Raw genomic sequence first — 15,360 nt, forward strand, 5'->3', positions numbered from 1 at the left:
GTCTATTAATTCATACATTACTCTAGGAAATTGCATTCATCAAGAAAGAGAAAAAATTAATCTTAAACCCAAAAATAACCAAATCATAGTTTTCCCAATACAACAATTTATGTTTGATAACAAAGCTTAATTCTCTTTCTTTTGTAATCTAATAATTCTAACAATTATTGGTAGGAGTGTTAACTGTTGTTTTAGATTTTTGGAGCTCTTCTTCAATACGATCTATCCTGAAAATTAGTTAAATAAGAATTTAAGGATTAAAATTATTTATAAATCCATGGTACACTAGCTAATATTTAAAGCTCAATGTACATACCTCAATTGAAGCATTGTAATCTCTTGTTGTAGTTCCTTCTCTTTGTTTTGACTAATTTCAAGCTATTAAAACATAAACACTTATCATGAGTATACTATTTTTTTCTTTATTATAAAATTATTAAGAAAATCCTACAAGAAATAATATCAAATAAATATGAAAGGAAAGTTATAAGAACAGAGAACAACATTGAGAATTATCGTAATTGGTTGCATTGTATACGTAATTAAAATAATCTCTTATATCTATCTAAGAATTAAGGAAGTAAATAGTATTATTACCATAGGGTTGCGAGAGGCGAAAATTGGGCAGTAATAGGTTAACCTAATAAAATGAAGTTTGTTACCCTCGAAGGATTTATGTATTTGTCAAGTGCAATTGCTAGATATATAATGGATCAAATTATGGAGATAATTAAGTTTGTTTTTTTTGTCGTCGTTATATCACAGCTAGAAGTACGAACGATATATAATGGATCAAATTATGGAGATAATTAATTTTGTTTTTTTTGGGTTGTCGTTATATCACAGCTAGAAGTACTAACAATATTTGGGCTTGTAAAATAGTCTAAAGTCAAATTGAACGGATCCTATAAGGTCACACAAAGGGCCTAGATTGAGCATAAGAGGAAAAGACCGTGATGGGCCTTCTCCACTAGGTGGCCGACCATATGGAGTAGATTAAGGGGTTTGGGCTCTCTAACCTAGTCTAGTTACAATACGATTATAACTAGACTAGGTGCCTAGGGTTTTTAAAAGAACAATTTTTCTGTTAGTTGGACCCGAGTTAGCAAACGCAAAACCCAACCTCTCAAACTCTCCCCTCTCTCACAGCTTTCTCCCTTCCTTACGTCGATTGTGTGTCATTGGTGGTGGTGGTGTTCATGGAGTGGCCGGTTGTCCATAAAGATGGTGATCGTGGTGTTTCCCCTTCACTTAACCAATTTAATATTGGTGAACGGCTCATTCGAATCTCGTGGACTAAGTAGAGGAAAAACGTTTGGAGCTCTATTCTCTCCCTAATTGTCAATCAACTTGCTACGTGGAGATCATGCTTCAAAGGTATTATTATGTGTTTCTTGTTTGTTATGCATGTGATCTTGTTTTAGGTGCGTATGAATATGATTTATGAAATTCCACTTAGAGTACCTAAATCCCTTTAACCCTATGACCTATTCTCATACCAAACAACTGGTAATGAAAATGATTAATCAGTTCTATTTTCAAAACACTAGATATACCAAACATGATCTTATACTGAATACTCAATATGATTTATTGTTGCTTTTAACCTTATCTAAAGCTTTTTTGTATGAGTTTAACTTTTACGTATACATCATTAAAATAATTTGAAAAGGGCATTTTTAAGAAAAACTTTATTTTTCTTACCAAAGATTTTTCAATGGCTACAATACTAGCATGACTACATCCTCCATTGCCGTTGCCATTTTCTGAAAAATAAGCAAAGCAATTTGAGCATTACATTCTTACTATAATTTATATATATTTTTTTATTCAGAAGAGAAAGAAATATAATTACCATTAACTAAAGTGGATGAAATTTGTTTCACCATACCAAAAAGGTTTTCCTATATATTTTGAGCAAAATGAGAATATTTATAATTAGCAATTAAACCATTAAAATGTGGCATAATATGCTTTGTGCATAAACCATACCCTTTGAGTGGCGTTGGCTTGTAGAATAGATTGTAGTAGTGAAAACAAACAATTCGAATGATTTGCTAATCTTTCACTTTTAGGAGAAGGTAAAGCCATTGTAGGAGTTGGAATAATAACCTACACACACACACACACACCAATAATTTTCATTGACATGTACAAAATATTATGGATATGTGAGATATTGTTAGATTTGTCTCAATACATATTTTTATGATATAAATTTTTTTAAAAAATTTTTGTTAATATGCAATTAAAGATATCAATGGTCAAAGGTATGTCTTAAAGATGGTGCAAATAGCAATGAGAATATTATGGGATGAAGAAAATATGTATTTTTTTTTTTTTTGGGAAACCAAGAAAATATGTATTTTAAACTATAGTTTACGAGTAGCTTTAAAAATATGTTACATTGTGCGCTTGTGATTAATTAAAGGCTTGTTTGGTTTCGTTTTTTGTTTTTTTATTTTTTTTAAACAAAAAAATTAAAAACAAGAAACAAGAAAAAGTTGTTTCTACTTTTTTTTATCATGATTTTAATAAGTTTTACCAATTTTGGATTCATTATATTACGTATTTTTTGAAAAACAGAAAGCCATAATGACGTCAAACAGACCCTAAACTTTTGAAGGCATTTAAAGTTTAGATATGAGCAATGTATGTTTAATACACCAAATTACTACCTTTATTTTTTTAGCATTACAATTTGAACGGCATATAATTTTAGGTTATTTAATTTACTTTAATATCTATAACTATTAAAAGTGAGAAGTTGGCAAGTTGAAAATCTCTTAGTAATAGTGTGGTGACCCTTTTGCCCCTCAAAAAGTACAATTACAATGCTGCCCTTATTTTGCTGCTGGTGATCTGTTGGCTCTCATTCTCCTCTCTGCCAAAATGCTTAGGTGGTGTTTTGTTGGCTCTTGATTACTTTCTGCTTACTGCCTTACTGGTGATCACTTTCTCCAAGGTTGTTCAATCTTTGACCTAGGGTTATCATCAAATTCGATCCCCAGTTTCTCTCTCCTTCTCACTCATCGAACAACAATGGCGTTGCGTGGATTCAACAGCGAGCTTCGAGGTGTTACAGTGAAGGAAGTTCCCGACAAGGTGAAGCCTATGCTATCTTTCTCCTACCTTAAGGAATCATTCGCTAAAGGAATCGACAGTTACCATGGCAAATACATCGAGACTGATTCAATCATGCCTCCTTAACATGTTTGCTTTGGTGGTATGGCCTTCTCTTACCTTGTTGCTCTTCCCAAGGAACGTCGTTATCTTGAGCATGCCCAGAAACATGGTCATTGATCTCCCTCCTTTTTCAGGTTATTTTGGTTTGGATTGTTTCAAATTGATTCTAAATTTTGTTGATTTTGAAAATCTGATTTACTCTTTGTGAATTATTATCAGATTTACTTCGATCTAATTTTGAGAAAAAAATGGAAACCAATTTTATTAATTTTTGTGGGTTGAATATTTTAGGGTTCAATCTGATCGAAAATTAATGTCGAGATCTCTTGATCGATTTGCTCACTTGCATTCTGGGTATGTCAAATTCTGATTTTATATACTCCATTGAAGCATACTCTCAGTTTTCCAAGCGGCTAATGTTCTTTCTCCTCCATTGAAGCAAATTCAGAGGTGATTTTAATTGCGGTTTTTGGCCTTTCTCTCCTCCAGTGAAACAAATTCAGAGGTAATATTTTCTTTTTTTTGTAATTAATCATCGAATATCAATTTTAAAATTTAGGTTTGGATTGTTTCAAATTGATTCTAAATTTAGTTGATTTTATTTTTATTGGATTTGGAGCTGGTTATGTTGGTTGGATCAGGAATTTGATCTTGAAATTATTGGGTTTTATGTTTTCGGGTTTGATGATTTGAGAGTTTTTGGTGAAATGTGGCTTTTGATTTTCGCATTTTCTTTTGATTGATTGGTTTATACTCGGTTATTTGGGTTATACTGTTGAATTATGTACAGTCAATTTGGGGTTTTCGCTTCTGTTTTCATTGTTTAACATTGATTATAATTGATTGAATTTGGAGCTGGTTAAATTGTTTGGATCGGAATTTGATCTTGAGATTTATTAGTTTTTATGTTTTAGGATCTGATGTTTTGGGAGTTTCTAATGAAAATGTGGTTTTTGATCTTTTCGTTTGCATATGAATGATTTACTCTCGATTTTTTGGGTTATAATGTTGAATTCTGCGTTTTTATTGTTTGTTTTTAGTTGAAATTGGAGAGCTTTGAATTTGGTAATTGGCTTGAGTTTTGTTTTTATGGACAAATTTCTGGGCAATATAAGGCAGCTGCAAATATGTCCTCTACATCCATGCACCCATGCTAATTCACCCCTCAAGTTCAGGAAACCTGAACCTTTTAGCAGTACGGAAGACCCTTATCACTCTCGGTCTTTTGAGGAAGGCCATCTCCATCTCTCTTGAGTTGAGGAAGCCTACAAATAACTTTTCGACATTACTCGCATTGGAGCGGCGTCTGGGTTTTCACTGCTCCATTGAAGTAGCTTCTGAGGTAAGTACAAATTATGTAAAAAATTATACTACGTATATGTGGTTGATTCTTGTCAACTACGTTCTTTTGTTTGGTCTCACTTGCAATCTATGCTGTAATTCCTTTTTAACTTATTATATTTTTTTTTGAATAGTTTTCAACTTATAATTTAGTATTGCCTTATTAATAGGTAGTGGTGCTTGGAGGTGGCTCATTTGGTACAGCTATGGCCGCTCCTGTTGCAAATAGAAAAGCAGAAATGGAAGTCAGTATGCTCATGCGTGATCCTCATGTTTGTCAATCTTTTAATCAAAACCATCTCAATTGGTAAAGCCTTGGCTTGATTCGCTCAAAGACTTGGCTCTCCACGGGAGTATTTTGTATTTAACCTTTTCATGGTTTCATTGCAGTAAATACTTTCCAAATCATAAGCTACCAGAAAATCTTATTGCCACAACTGATGCCAAATCTGCTCTGCAAGGTGCTGATTTCTGCCTTCATGCTGTGCCAGTGCAGGTTTCTAATCTTATATCCATTAGTTTGTTATTTCTTAGTAAACTTGTATGCCGCGTGCAGTTGTGTTTGATTGAAGAGTGATAATGCATGGTTTTATTTCTGCTCTGCACATGTGGCCTAATCGGCTTTTGTGTTTCAATCATACAAGTTCCAATGAAATATAAATCAACCACCAAAGTTGATCAGGTTAAATCCAAGTTTTTGAAAAAAAAATCATTTATGATTCTGATGCTTGACTTAGTAGTACTGAGCCTTAGTATTGAGCGTTTAGTCATCTACCTCCTCCTGCTCCTACACCTCAAGTAACTGATCATTAGATGAAGGTTGTTTTGTCAACGACAGCAACAGTAGCAGCAAATCAATGGTGGATTTCGATCTGAACCAAAACGATTCATCATCATTATCACTGTCACTTTCTCTCTCCATGACTTCATCGAATTTCGCGAATTCGAGGTAACCTGCGTTTCAAGGTATGCAAGGGTTCAAAAATGGAGATTGTAGTATAAGGGTGGCTTAAATAGGGATTATTGGATTTGATTATCATTAATTATAATCAATGTTGTTGATGTTTGTGTTTTGTGGAATTGGAATTTCACTTTGATTTATTGAGAAACAAGATCAGTTGAAGTTATGCAATTTTGTTGTGAAATTCGAACAGATTTGTAGGTGGTTTGGCGTTTTTTTTTTGGGTCTGCAGCAAGATGACGAGACTTCTTTAATGGAAGCAAGAGGGTTTTAATTCTCCTCCCTTTTCTATGATCTGGGATTTTTTTTGGGGGTATAAGGCTTTAGAATTCTTTTGGTTTTTCTGGTGTTTTATTTTTGTTTTATAAAATAGTTAGGATTTGGGTATTTTATTTTCAGTTTGATTTAGGAATTCTGATGATTTTTATAGATTACCTAATTGATTCTTTTGTTTTTAGTTTCTCGAATTTAATTGATTTAGGGTCTCTGATGAGTTTTGCTTTTGGATTTCAGCTTATCAAGACCAGTTCTGCCTAATTCATGTGATGAAACTCGGAATAGGCATGCGAGCAAATAGATGGAGGTTGGTTGAATCCGGAATATGGCACCAAAATGATGCTGCCTCAGTTCTTCTACGGTTCTTCCTATGTTTTTCGTTTTAGATTAATTTATTCTTCCAATGTTTAGGGTTGAATATTTTAGGGTAATTTTGCTCTTATTGCTGAAATTCTGTAATTAAAGATCGTAAATGGTATACCAACAGTTGAGATAGTTATAATCGGTCGTTTACATACAAACAATTGTGCGCATAATAAAACACAATGCTTGGAATGTTATCTTTCTGATGGTTAGGATGGAGATTATCTTTCTGACCCTTATTCCGGTTTTTCTTCAGAGGATCAAAAGTCTATTTCAATTCTCTTTACTAAGCATGACCAAATGGATTGGTAGAGATGTCTGATCAAAGGTGAGCCTGAAATTGATATGTAGAAAGCTGAACTTGAAAGCAGTAAGCTTTCTGACTTGGATCCTGAAACAAGATCAATTGTGGAGAAGATGATGGTAAGACTACAACTCTGAACTATTCCATCAAAATGAAGAAAGCTTCGATTGTTGAAATCTTTCGATGGAAGAAAAAGAAGCTCCTGGGGGTTTCAAATATTGAATCAAAGGAAGCTAATGTTGAACAATCAGTGGGATTTTGAGGTTTTAGTTGGAATTGCTGATTGTGTTTTATTGGTATGGTTAGTTTACATTTGTCTATTACTTTTTTGGTACATCATACATTATTTGAATGGTTAGGATACTAAATGTAAAGGGTTGCATTGGATTTCATGTGTGATGTTTTTTTATTAGCTTATATGTTTAATGACTGATAGGAAGTGGGGGTTAGATTTGGTATTAATAGCAGCAAGTTATTTTTTTTATTTTTTTTGGTTTGGTCCATAGCTCTAGCAGCTTTGGATTGATTAGTTTGGGTGTCAAAGTTGTTGCTATTTCTTTACAGTTGGATTGGTTATCAAAGTTCTTGATATCACTTTCTCTTATTACACACCTACTTGGAGTGTTTTACTTAAGTCTAATATTTGAGGACCTCCAACAACGTATATATATCCTTATTAAATCGGAATATCGGATTGATGTTGCAAATCAAAGAGAGATTGATTGATGAAAAATTGTCAAACAATTTGTTCGATCCATCTCTCAATCACCCTCTTCCTTGCCATTTTCACACTGCCCATTTTGGAAGTGTTAAGGTTTTGCTAAATTATACTGGGTTTATGCTCTTATACTTTCAATAGTCACAGTTATTTAGAAAGGTGCATGACCACAATGTACTTGTATTGCTTGGTAGCTTATGAATTCTGATTGCATATCAGTATGTGTGAGGCCGTGAGGGGAGTCTAAATTGGTCTGTGTTGTTCTCATGGGAATGGGAATAATGTTCAGCAGTTAATAGTTGGTTTGTATTTTTTTTTTTTTTTTTGAAAAATAATAGTTGGTTTGTATTGTTCTCATGGTAGTGTGACTTGCTTTATTTGATTTCTCCTGAATTGCTGTATTTGATTTCTCCTGAATTGCTCAGTTTTCAGTGGGTTGCATTCCTCCCTTCTTGAAGAAGGGTCTCTTTGCTCAGTTGAGGTACCATTTGCTCTATCCTCTTTCTTTTTAAAAATTTATTTCGATTATTCCATAATAATTATTATCGATTTCACTTAATGTATTGTTTTGATGATCCAATTTTCAGTGTTCTTGGTCGACTTGTCGCTCATGGATTTTCGGGTTTTGGGCCAACTTTACGATTCCAAGCCTTTGATACAGTCGAGCAATTGAAAGACAGGGAAAACCTCTTTTTCAACAATTGAAAGAGGGAATTTGAAAGACAGGGAAAACCTCTTTTTCAACAATTAAAAGAGGTAAGTTTTCTTATATATTTTATTTCGCATTGTTAGTATTTTTAATATAAAGTTTTCTTTACAATTCTTACAGTTTGAGATTTTTTGGTTTTTAATGTTGTTGAAATCTTTTTTAATTAGTTTTTGGTTTAGTTTTGATTCTTACAATTTGAAGATTTGAAGGTTATTTTCACCCTTAAATTGCTTTGCATTTAAGAAAGGTTTTTGTTATATTGTTGGTAATTTTGCAGGTTTAGATTTTTTGGGCGGGAGATCTATTGTTAGCGCTTATTGATCATTACTCAGTGGCTCATGCTGGCCCTTGAAAGTCGAGGTCATAAATTTCTATTTTTATCGTATATTCTTATACAAGTATATTATTAAAATTAGTTATTGTGTGTTTACCACTTTTCAATTTCTTTGTAATTATATGATTTGAATTACGGACTTTGTAATTCTAAAGGTTAAACTGGCAAATACTTGTTGGTTTGATGTAAATGTATCATGTATGCTCTCAGGGCCTTTCAACTTATGCAGAAGATACTAATTAAGCGATGATTCTGGTGTCTGTGTAGGTGCATGGGGTGGGATTAAATCATGGCTAAGTGTAATTTTGCTCTACTTCGTAGAATTTCAAGGCATAAGAGGAGATTGAGAAGAAGAGGAAGAAGATGGAGCTTTGTGAGCGAGTTCAAGCTCAACTCGGTTGAGTCAAGGAGGAGACTATAAATCATAATAGATACTGTAAGGTGAAGTAAAACTCTTCCATAGATTGAAGTATTAGACATATGTACTACTGTAGTCGTTGTAAATTGTTTAGTTTGTAAGGTTACGTGTCTTTGTAAATCGGAGAATTGAATTAAGCCTTGAGGTGACAACTTAATCTCTGCATGATAAGGTGATAGTTGCATTGAGCACTTCCTTTCACATGCATAGTCTAGGATGTTTAAGAGGCCAATCATACATGGTTTTAAAATATACACTTTTCGATTTAATGATTTTTATTGATGGCTCCTACATGTTTTTCTCTTACCCATTTGTAGTCCAAAGAGTTGACTAGATTGTGCCTGCTGGTTGAGGAAAATATTGCCTATTGATTAAGGATTTCTGATGGTTAAATAGTCCTGGGTTCAAATCTCCTTATCCTTATATTTTTTAGAGGTTTAAACAAAATTAAGTTTGATTTTGGATTTCTGATGGTTTTTATAGATTACCTTTATTGAAAATTCAAAGGGGAAGCCCAGTTCAACGTAAACGTGGACAATGTTTGTTTTTGTGATCAGTTCATACTTTATTGCATATTATTTCTCTGATTTTAATTTGCTTGGGTTACCTCGATTTGGTTGTTGTGTAATGCTTTGTCGACGGTGGTCAGCAATCTTCACTTTTTTTTGCTGAATTTAATGAGAGGGCTAAACAATTCAGTGGGGGCAAGGACAAAAGATGCTCTAAATTTGCATTTCGAGATTTGTATTTAAGTTTGAAGAATACAGGAGAGCTCGTTTTAAGACAAATTTAGTCTTTGATTAGATTGAATTAAATCTTATGCCAAATATCACATTGTATTTAATCATTTACATTATGTTTCAGGGAATCTTTAACTTGCTACAGAAAATCAAAGATACCACAAGAAAAGAATTGGAAGTAGGTAAAACAAATCAACAAGAAGAAAAGTTAGCAAGAAATTTGGGGATACAATGCTGAAAAGAGTTGAACAGAGATTCTGTAATTTTTTTTGCATTTGTAATGGAAAATCTTACTACTCTTTTGTACTCATATTCCTCTAACATTAAGTAAACTCTTGTAATTTAACCTCTGTCCATCGGATCAAAAGATACACTTTTGTACCTATATTATTCTAAAACCCTTTGTTTTAATTTGAGCATCATAACATAATAGTATAATATCAATAATAGTTCATGCTATTTTCTTGAGTAATGAATCATGATCTTACAAAGTTAATTTCGCCAATTTTCATGCCTTATTTTATTAATAATATGCATCATGGGAACACAATGTAATATATTCATCGAGCATAGCAGTGAGCCAATGATGGAGCTAGATAAGCTATACACTTATACTAACCCATGAATCTATGATACAATTACCAAAACTTGAGCTATGGAATCACTAACAAACATTGATATCTTCATTAGTTCATGAGTAAGTGTTTTTTATGTGTATACAACCACAATGAGAGAAGGAGAGAAAGGGAAAGGGAGGTATAGAAAAAAGAACCAAAATGGAGAGAATCATCGAGAGAGAGAGAGAGAGAGAGAGAGAGCTAAGAAAGCGAAGAGTTTGAAGAGAAAGACAAAGAGGGGCTAAAAGATAGGGCAGACCGAAAGATAGAGATACCAGTTCAAAAGATAAGGGGTAGTCTATAAGAAGGGATAAAGGCCAAGAGAAAAAAAAGTTAGAAAAAAAAAATAGGAGAGGTAGAAATATGGGTTATGAAAGAAAGAGGATGAGATAGAGAGAGACTAAAAAAAAGATATAGAGACAGGAGAAATGCAAGGGGGTTGGAAAAGAAATAAAGAGAGTGATAAATAGGGAATACGAATGAGAGGATAGGACAGAGAAAGAGTGTATGATATAATAATAAAGAACGAAGGAGAAGGCTCGAGGGAGAGAGAGATAGGGGGAGGGGGAGTAAGTACGACCTATAATTTTGGATTATTGTTTTATCATTTATCACTTATTTGAACTCGATTTTGTCACAACATATATTATCAAACAAAATATTTTTGGTGCAGCAAACCACACTGTGTGATAGGGGTTACCCGAGTTATTTTGTTAAGGGTTATCCGAGTTATGTAATCAGGGGTTACTCGAGTTACTCGGTTAGGGGTTACTTGTGGGGTTCATATAGGGGTTACTCGAGAGGTGCACTCGGTTAAGGGTTACTTTAGAGATTACTCAATTAGGGGTTACTCGAATTACTCGGTCAAGGGTTACTCGCAGAGTTACTCGGTCATGGGTTATTCGAGTTACTCGGTCAAGGGTTACTCCAGTTACTAGGTAAGGGGTTATTTAAGGATTTCGGTAAGGGGTTACTTGAGTAATTCGATCAGGGTTACTTATAGAGTTCGGTCAAAGTTTACTCGGTTAGCGGTTACTTGAGGGTTCATTCATGGGTTACTTGAATATTACTCAGTCCGGGGTTAGTCGGTCAAGGGTTACTTAAGATATAGTATGAGAGGTAAGAAAGAAGGAGAGAAAGGGAAAGGAAGGTAGAGAAACAAGGGCCAAAATAGCTTAAAGAGAATCATCAAGAGAAAGAGAAAGGGAACAAGGAAAGTGAAGGGTTTGAAGAGAGAGAGACAAACAGGGGCTAAGAGATAGGGCTGACTGAAAGATAGAGATACCAGTTCAAAAGAGATAAGGGGTAGGCTATAAGAAGGGATAAAGGCCGGGAGAAAAAAAAATTAGAAAAAAATGGGAGAGATAGAAATATTGGTAATGAAGGAAAGAGGATGAGATAGAGAGAGGCTAAAAAAAATATATAGGGATAGGAGAAATGCAAGGGGGTTGGAAGAGAAATAAAGAGAGTGATAAATAGGGAATAGGACTGAGAGGATAGGATAGAGAAAGAGTGTATGATATAATAATAAAGTACGAAGGAGAAGGCTCGAGGGAGAGAGAGATAGAGAGTAAGTGCAACCTATAATTTTTCGATTATTGTCTTATTTTTTCTCACTTAATTAAACTCAATTTTGTCACAACATATGTTATCAAACAAAAACTTTTTGGTGCAGCAAGCCACACCGTGTGATAGGGGTTACCCAAGTTATTTTGTTAAGGGTTATTTGAGTTATCCAGTCAGGGGTTACTCAAGTTACTCGGTCAGGGGTTACTTGTGGGGTTCATATAGGGGTTACTTGAGAGGTTCATTCACTCGATTAAGAGTTACTTGAGCGATTACTCAATTAGGGGTTACTCGAATTACTCGATCAAGGGATACTCGAGGATTTACTCGGTCATGGGTTACTCGAGTTTCTCGGTCAGAGGTTATTCAAGTTTCTAGGTAAGGGGTTATTTAAGAAGTTTGATCAGGGGTTATTTGAGTGATTCGATCAGGGTTACTTAAAGAGTTCAGTTAGGGGTTACTCGCTCAGCGGTTACTTGAGGGTTCATTTAGGGGTTACATGAAAAATTACTTAGTCCAGGGTTAGTCGGCGAGAGTTACTTAAGATAGAGGAGGAGAGAAAGGGGAGAAGGAGAGTAAGGGAAAGGGAGGTAGAGAAACAAGGGCCAAAATTGAGAGAATCATCGCGAGAGAAAAAAGGAAACTAGGAAAGCGAAGGGTTTGAAGAGAGAGACAAAAAGGGGCTAAGACATAAGGCGGGCCGAAAGATAGAGATACCAGTTCAAAATAGATAAGGGGTTTGCTAGAAGAAGGGATAAAGTCCGGGAGAAAAAAAAAAGTTATAAAAAATGGGAGAGATAGAAATATGGGTTATGAAAGAAAGACGATAAGATAGAGAAAAGAAGAGAAAGAGAAAAATTGGAGCATCAACCATACAAAAACACAATTTAACCCAAATCTAAATGCACATATAATTCTATCAATTTGAACATGAATAAAATTAACAAACAAATGGTAGATATCAAGTACAAATGTATCAATTTAAATATGTATATTATCAATTTGAGCATGTATAAAATTTTAAGATAAGCTAGGCTAAGCCCAATTCAACCTACAAATCAATAGCTTAATAGATGGGCCATAAAATCATCTTTTGTTAATTTGGTACAACAACGACATTACTAATCCATATGTAAAGTAACATTATATTTGTAGATACAACGAATAATATGTAAAAATTCAACAAATTAATTACACTTTTATCTCAAGTGCTATGCAAAACTATTTTGATTTGCCAAATGGAGCGCGCGCATCGCGCGCGCGGAAGTCGGAAACTAGTAATAAGATGTATGTGCGATAATTGGGTGTTTTTATAAAATTGTGGAGTCAACAGTTTATTTAAAAATTGATAGGTCATAGACCATGAGAAGCATTACGTACAATTATATTATGTTAAATTATATTGGATTTTTGTCATGAAATAAAGTATTACACATAGCAAAAAGCGGTTGATCAAAGCAAGTGTATCAAGAAGCTAATCGTGCAGCAGATTATGTTGCAGATATAAGCCATCAAATTACAGACTATGTAAACATTGATTTATAAATTTTCTTATTTTATTTCTTTAGATAAGTTATGATACAATATTGAGAGAACACTTACCTAACTTTTGTATTTTTCCTTCAAAAAAAGAAAAAAAGAATATATAGGAGTATAAGTACACACACATATATTGGTGGTAAGAAGAAGGGGGCTCATTTGAGGGGGGGAGATAAGGGAAATCCCTCAAATGAATCCCATGAGACTTGATCCCTAGAGCTCAGGAATACGAGGTGAGAGCGATGTCATTACTCTATCACCTCAACCTCGCACCCCACATATACTTGCACAACCTTCAAAGGTGTTTTATATCAACACGTATAGTAAAATGTGTATAATGTAATGTGAAATAATGGAAAGTGATAAATAAAATATATATTGAATATTATAGGGTACCTTTTCATGGTCACCTTTAGTTACTTGAAAACGCCCTTTTATTTGGATAACCCTTTCTTCCATTTCATCGACATTACTTGTCACTAAATATTTGCATAAAATGATTAAAAATTTATTTTAATAAAATTTGTTGATAACATAAAGTATAGATACACTCCTGGTGAAGGTAGGAAAGTTCTTGGAGTTGATTCATCCCCTTGTGAACACGTTGTACTTTCATTGGTGAGTACACGTTCATGATGTTTTGGTGATTTGAAACTGCCATAAAAGAATATAATTAAACAATCTATTATAAACATTATAAGAAAAATAAACAAACATGAGATTTTTTATGTTTTGTTTTATTATTTTTTCATTAGCACATTTTAGGCTCAACAATTATTGTCATGATTTGTTTCATATTTTTCTCAACATAATTTCACCATAAAATTCTCCTTAGCAAGTGTATCTAAATGAAACAAATAATTTCACCTCAACAAAAAAGAGAAACGGATAAATGTTTGCAAAAAATATCGAAATGAAGACACAAATCAATTACATTACACTTTATTATTGTATCAAAAATCATTTTGATTGTTTTCAAAATGAGTCATTTAGACTTTCCTTTAACCCCTTTATATATATCTAATAATGAGGAAATTCAATAATAATTCGAATATTAACGAAGTACAAGAAGAGTATGGAATATTAAGTACTCCCTCCGTTTCACAATGATATGTTTGAAATATTTAACTTTTAAAAAATAAGAGAGAATCTTCTAAATTTTTCTCAATGTATAAGAACAAATATAGTCATGTGTGATCTTGTTTGTTTCGTCTTGGTGAGTACATTATTAATATTTAACTTCTATAATTTTTTGCTAGTGTGAGATTAAAGATATTTGCGGTCAAAGATGGGTAAAAACTTGCATTGATTTACAAAAACAGGAACATCATTTTAAAACGGAGGGAGTAATTTCTTTCTGATGAGCCAAGTAAGAAGAGCTACAATGCTCGAAAATGCTATTCGCCAAGAATCACTTAGTTAAGAGTAGGGAGGGTTATGATCAAACTTATAATTTCAATATCATAAGGTGAGCTCTCTACCATTTCCAGTAAAGCTTATTAGTTGTATTCATACACAATTTGCTCACATATTACAAGTTTTTTAACTTACCTAAATATATGAATGAAGCATTATTCAAAATATATATTCAAAATTTCAAATATACAAGACCTTTTAATCTAAGAGATATTAGTTAAGAATATAACCTTTCAACTCTCATAGTTGTCTTGGTTGGTATATCTAATGTATAAGTACATGCTGATGAGCTTGCCCTTCTACTATGCAAAGGTAATGAACATTTTTCTACCATTTTTCGCATGCCTTCATTACTTGATATTTCACCTACATTGTTTGATGATTCGCCCATATTTCTTTCGATGTTCTCTGTTGGACGAGGAGAATTACATTGTGATGCAACTTTATCATTTTCTGGACTAGCTATGCCTAAATCATCATCAGAATTCTGACAATTTGTTCTGAAAGAAGAACCCATAGAAAAGAATCATTAAAGACGTTGAAGTAGCAGGTTGTTATTAAGATTTTATACTCCCGGCCTCCATTTTCATATTTAAGTCTCATTCACCTTTTGCATATGTAGTTAGGATGTCGAAATAAAAATTAAAGATGATAAAGTTTGAATTATTAAAGATAAATTATTTGTGAAATAGGGTAGTGGAGTTTGGTTGATAAGACTTTGCGGTAAAGAAAAAAAAAAGAAAAAAAAAGGTTATTAGATGAAATAAGACTTTTATTTTCTTTACACAAAGCCAGTAGCTATAAATATGTTGCTTTATATAAATTAAAAGATATACTTGGAAGTTTGATTATTAGATGATTCGCTATCCTCC

The 15,360-nt window shown here is 33.3% G+C and overlaps 2 protein-coding genes and 1 long non-coding RNA gene across 3 annotated transcripts in view; 1 reads left to right on the top strand and 2 right to left on the bottom strand.

Moving 5' to 3' along the window:
• On the bottom strand, positions 1 to 15,109 carry LOC145579050 (uncharacterized). The gene is made up of 7 exons (XM_081636328.1): positions 14,719 to 15,109; positions 13,469 to 13,726; positions 1,993 to 2,112; positions 1,856 to 1,904; positions 1,705 to 1,766; positions 317 to 378; positions 1 to 227 (listed from the first exon to the last, which is right to left on the bottom strand). The coding sequence occupies exons 2-7, from the start codon at positions 13,529 to 13,531 to the stop codon at positions 158 to 160; spliced, it is 426 nt and encodes a 141-aa protein (XP_081492454.1). The 5' UTR covers positions 13,532 to 13,726; positions 14,719 to 15,109; the 3' UTR covers positions 1 to 157.
• On the top strand, positions 5,775 to 7,928 carry LOC145579049 (uncharacterized). The gene is made up of 5 exons (XR_014098984.1): positions 5,775 to 5,801; positions 6,002 to 6,071; positions 6,384 to 6,727; positions 7,575 to 7,630; positions 7,737 to 7,928. It is a non-coding gene; the product is annotated as an uncharacterized LOC145579049 (long non-coding RNA).
• Positions 14,706 to 15,360, bottom strand: part of LOC145577873 (uncharacterized) — a 16,397-nt gene continuing 15,742 nt past the window's right edge. Inside the window, exons 11-12 of the mRNA XM_081635298.1 lie at positions 15,325 to 15,359; positions 14,706 to 14,988 (exon numbers count right to left, since the gene is read on the bottom strand). Coding sequence (XP_081491424.1) covers positions 14,706 to 14,988; positions 15,325 to 15,359 — 318 coding nt within the window. The remainder of the gene's footprint in view (positions 14,989 to 15,324; position 15,360) is intronic.

Source organism: Chenopodium album, chromosome 14 (genome assembly GCF_948465745.1).
Source record: "Chenopodium album chromosome 14, dcCheAlbu1.1, whole genome shotgun sequence".
In the NCBI taxonomy this organism is placed as follows: Eukaryota; Viridiplantae; Streptophyta; class Magnoliopsida; order Caryophyllales; family Amaranthaceae; genus Chenopodium; species Chenopodium album.

What these genes read in the sequence shown, in the direction of transcription:
- LOC145579050 (XM_081636328.1), bottom strand. Translation starts at nt 13,531, where the DNA reads ATGGAAGAAAGGGTTATCCAAATAAAAGGGCGTTTTCAAGTAACTAAA. An exon ending in TAGCCATTGAAAAATCTTTG is followed by an intron (nt 379 to 1,704) that starts GTAAGAAAAATA and finishes ATGTTTTAATAG; the next exon opens with CTTGAAATTAGTCAAAACAA. An exon ending in ATTACAATGCTTCAATTGAG is followed by an intron (nt 228 to 316) that starts GTATGTACATTG and finishes ACTAATTTTCAG; the next exon opens with GATAGATCGTATTGAAGAAG.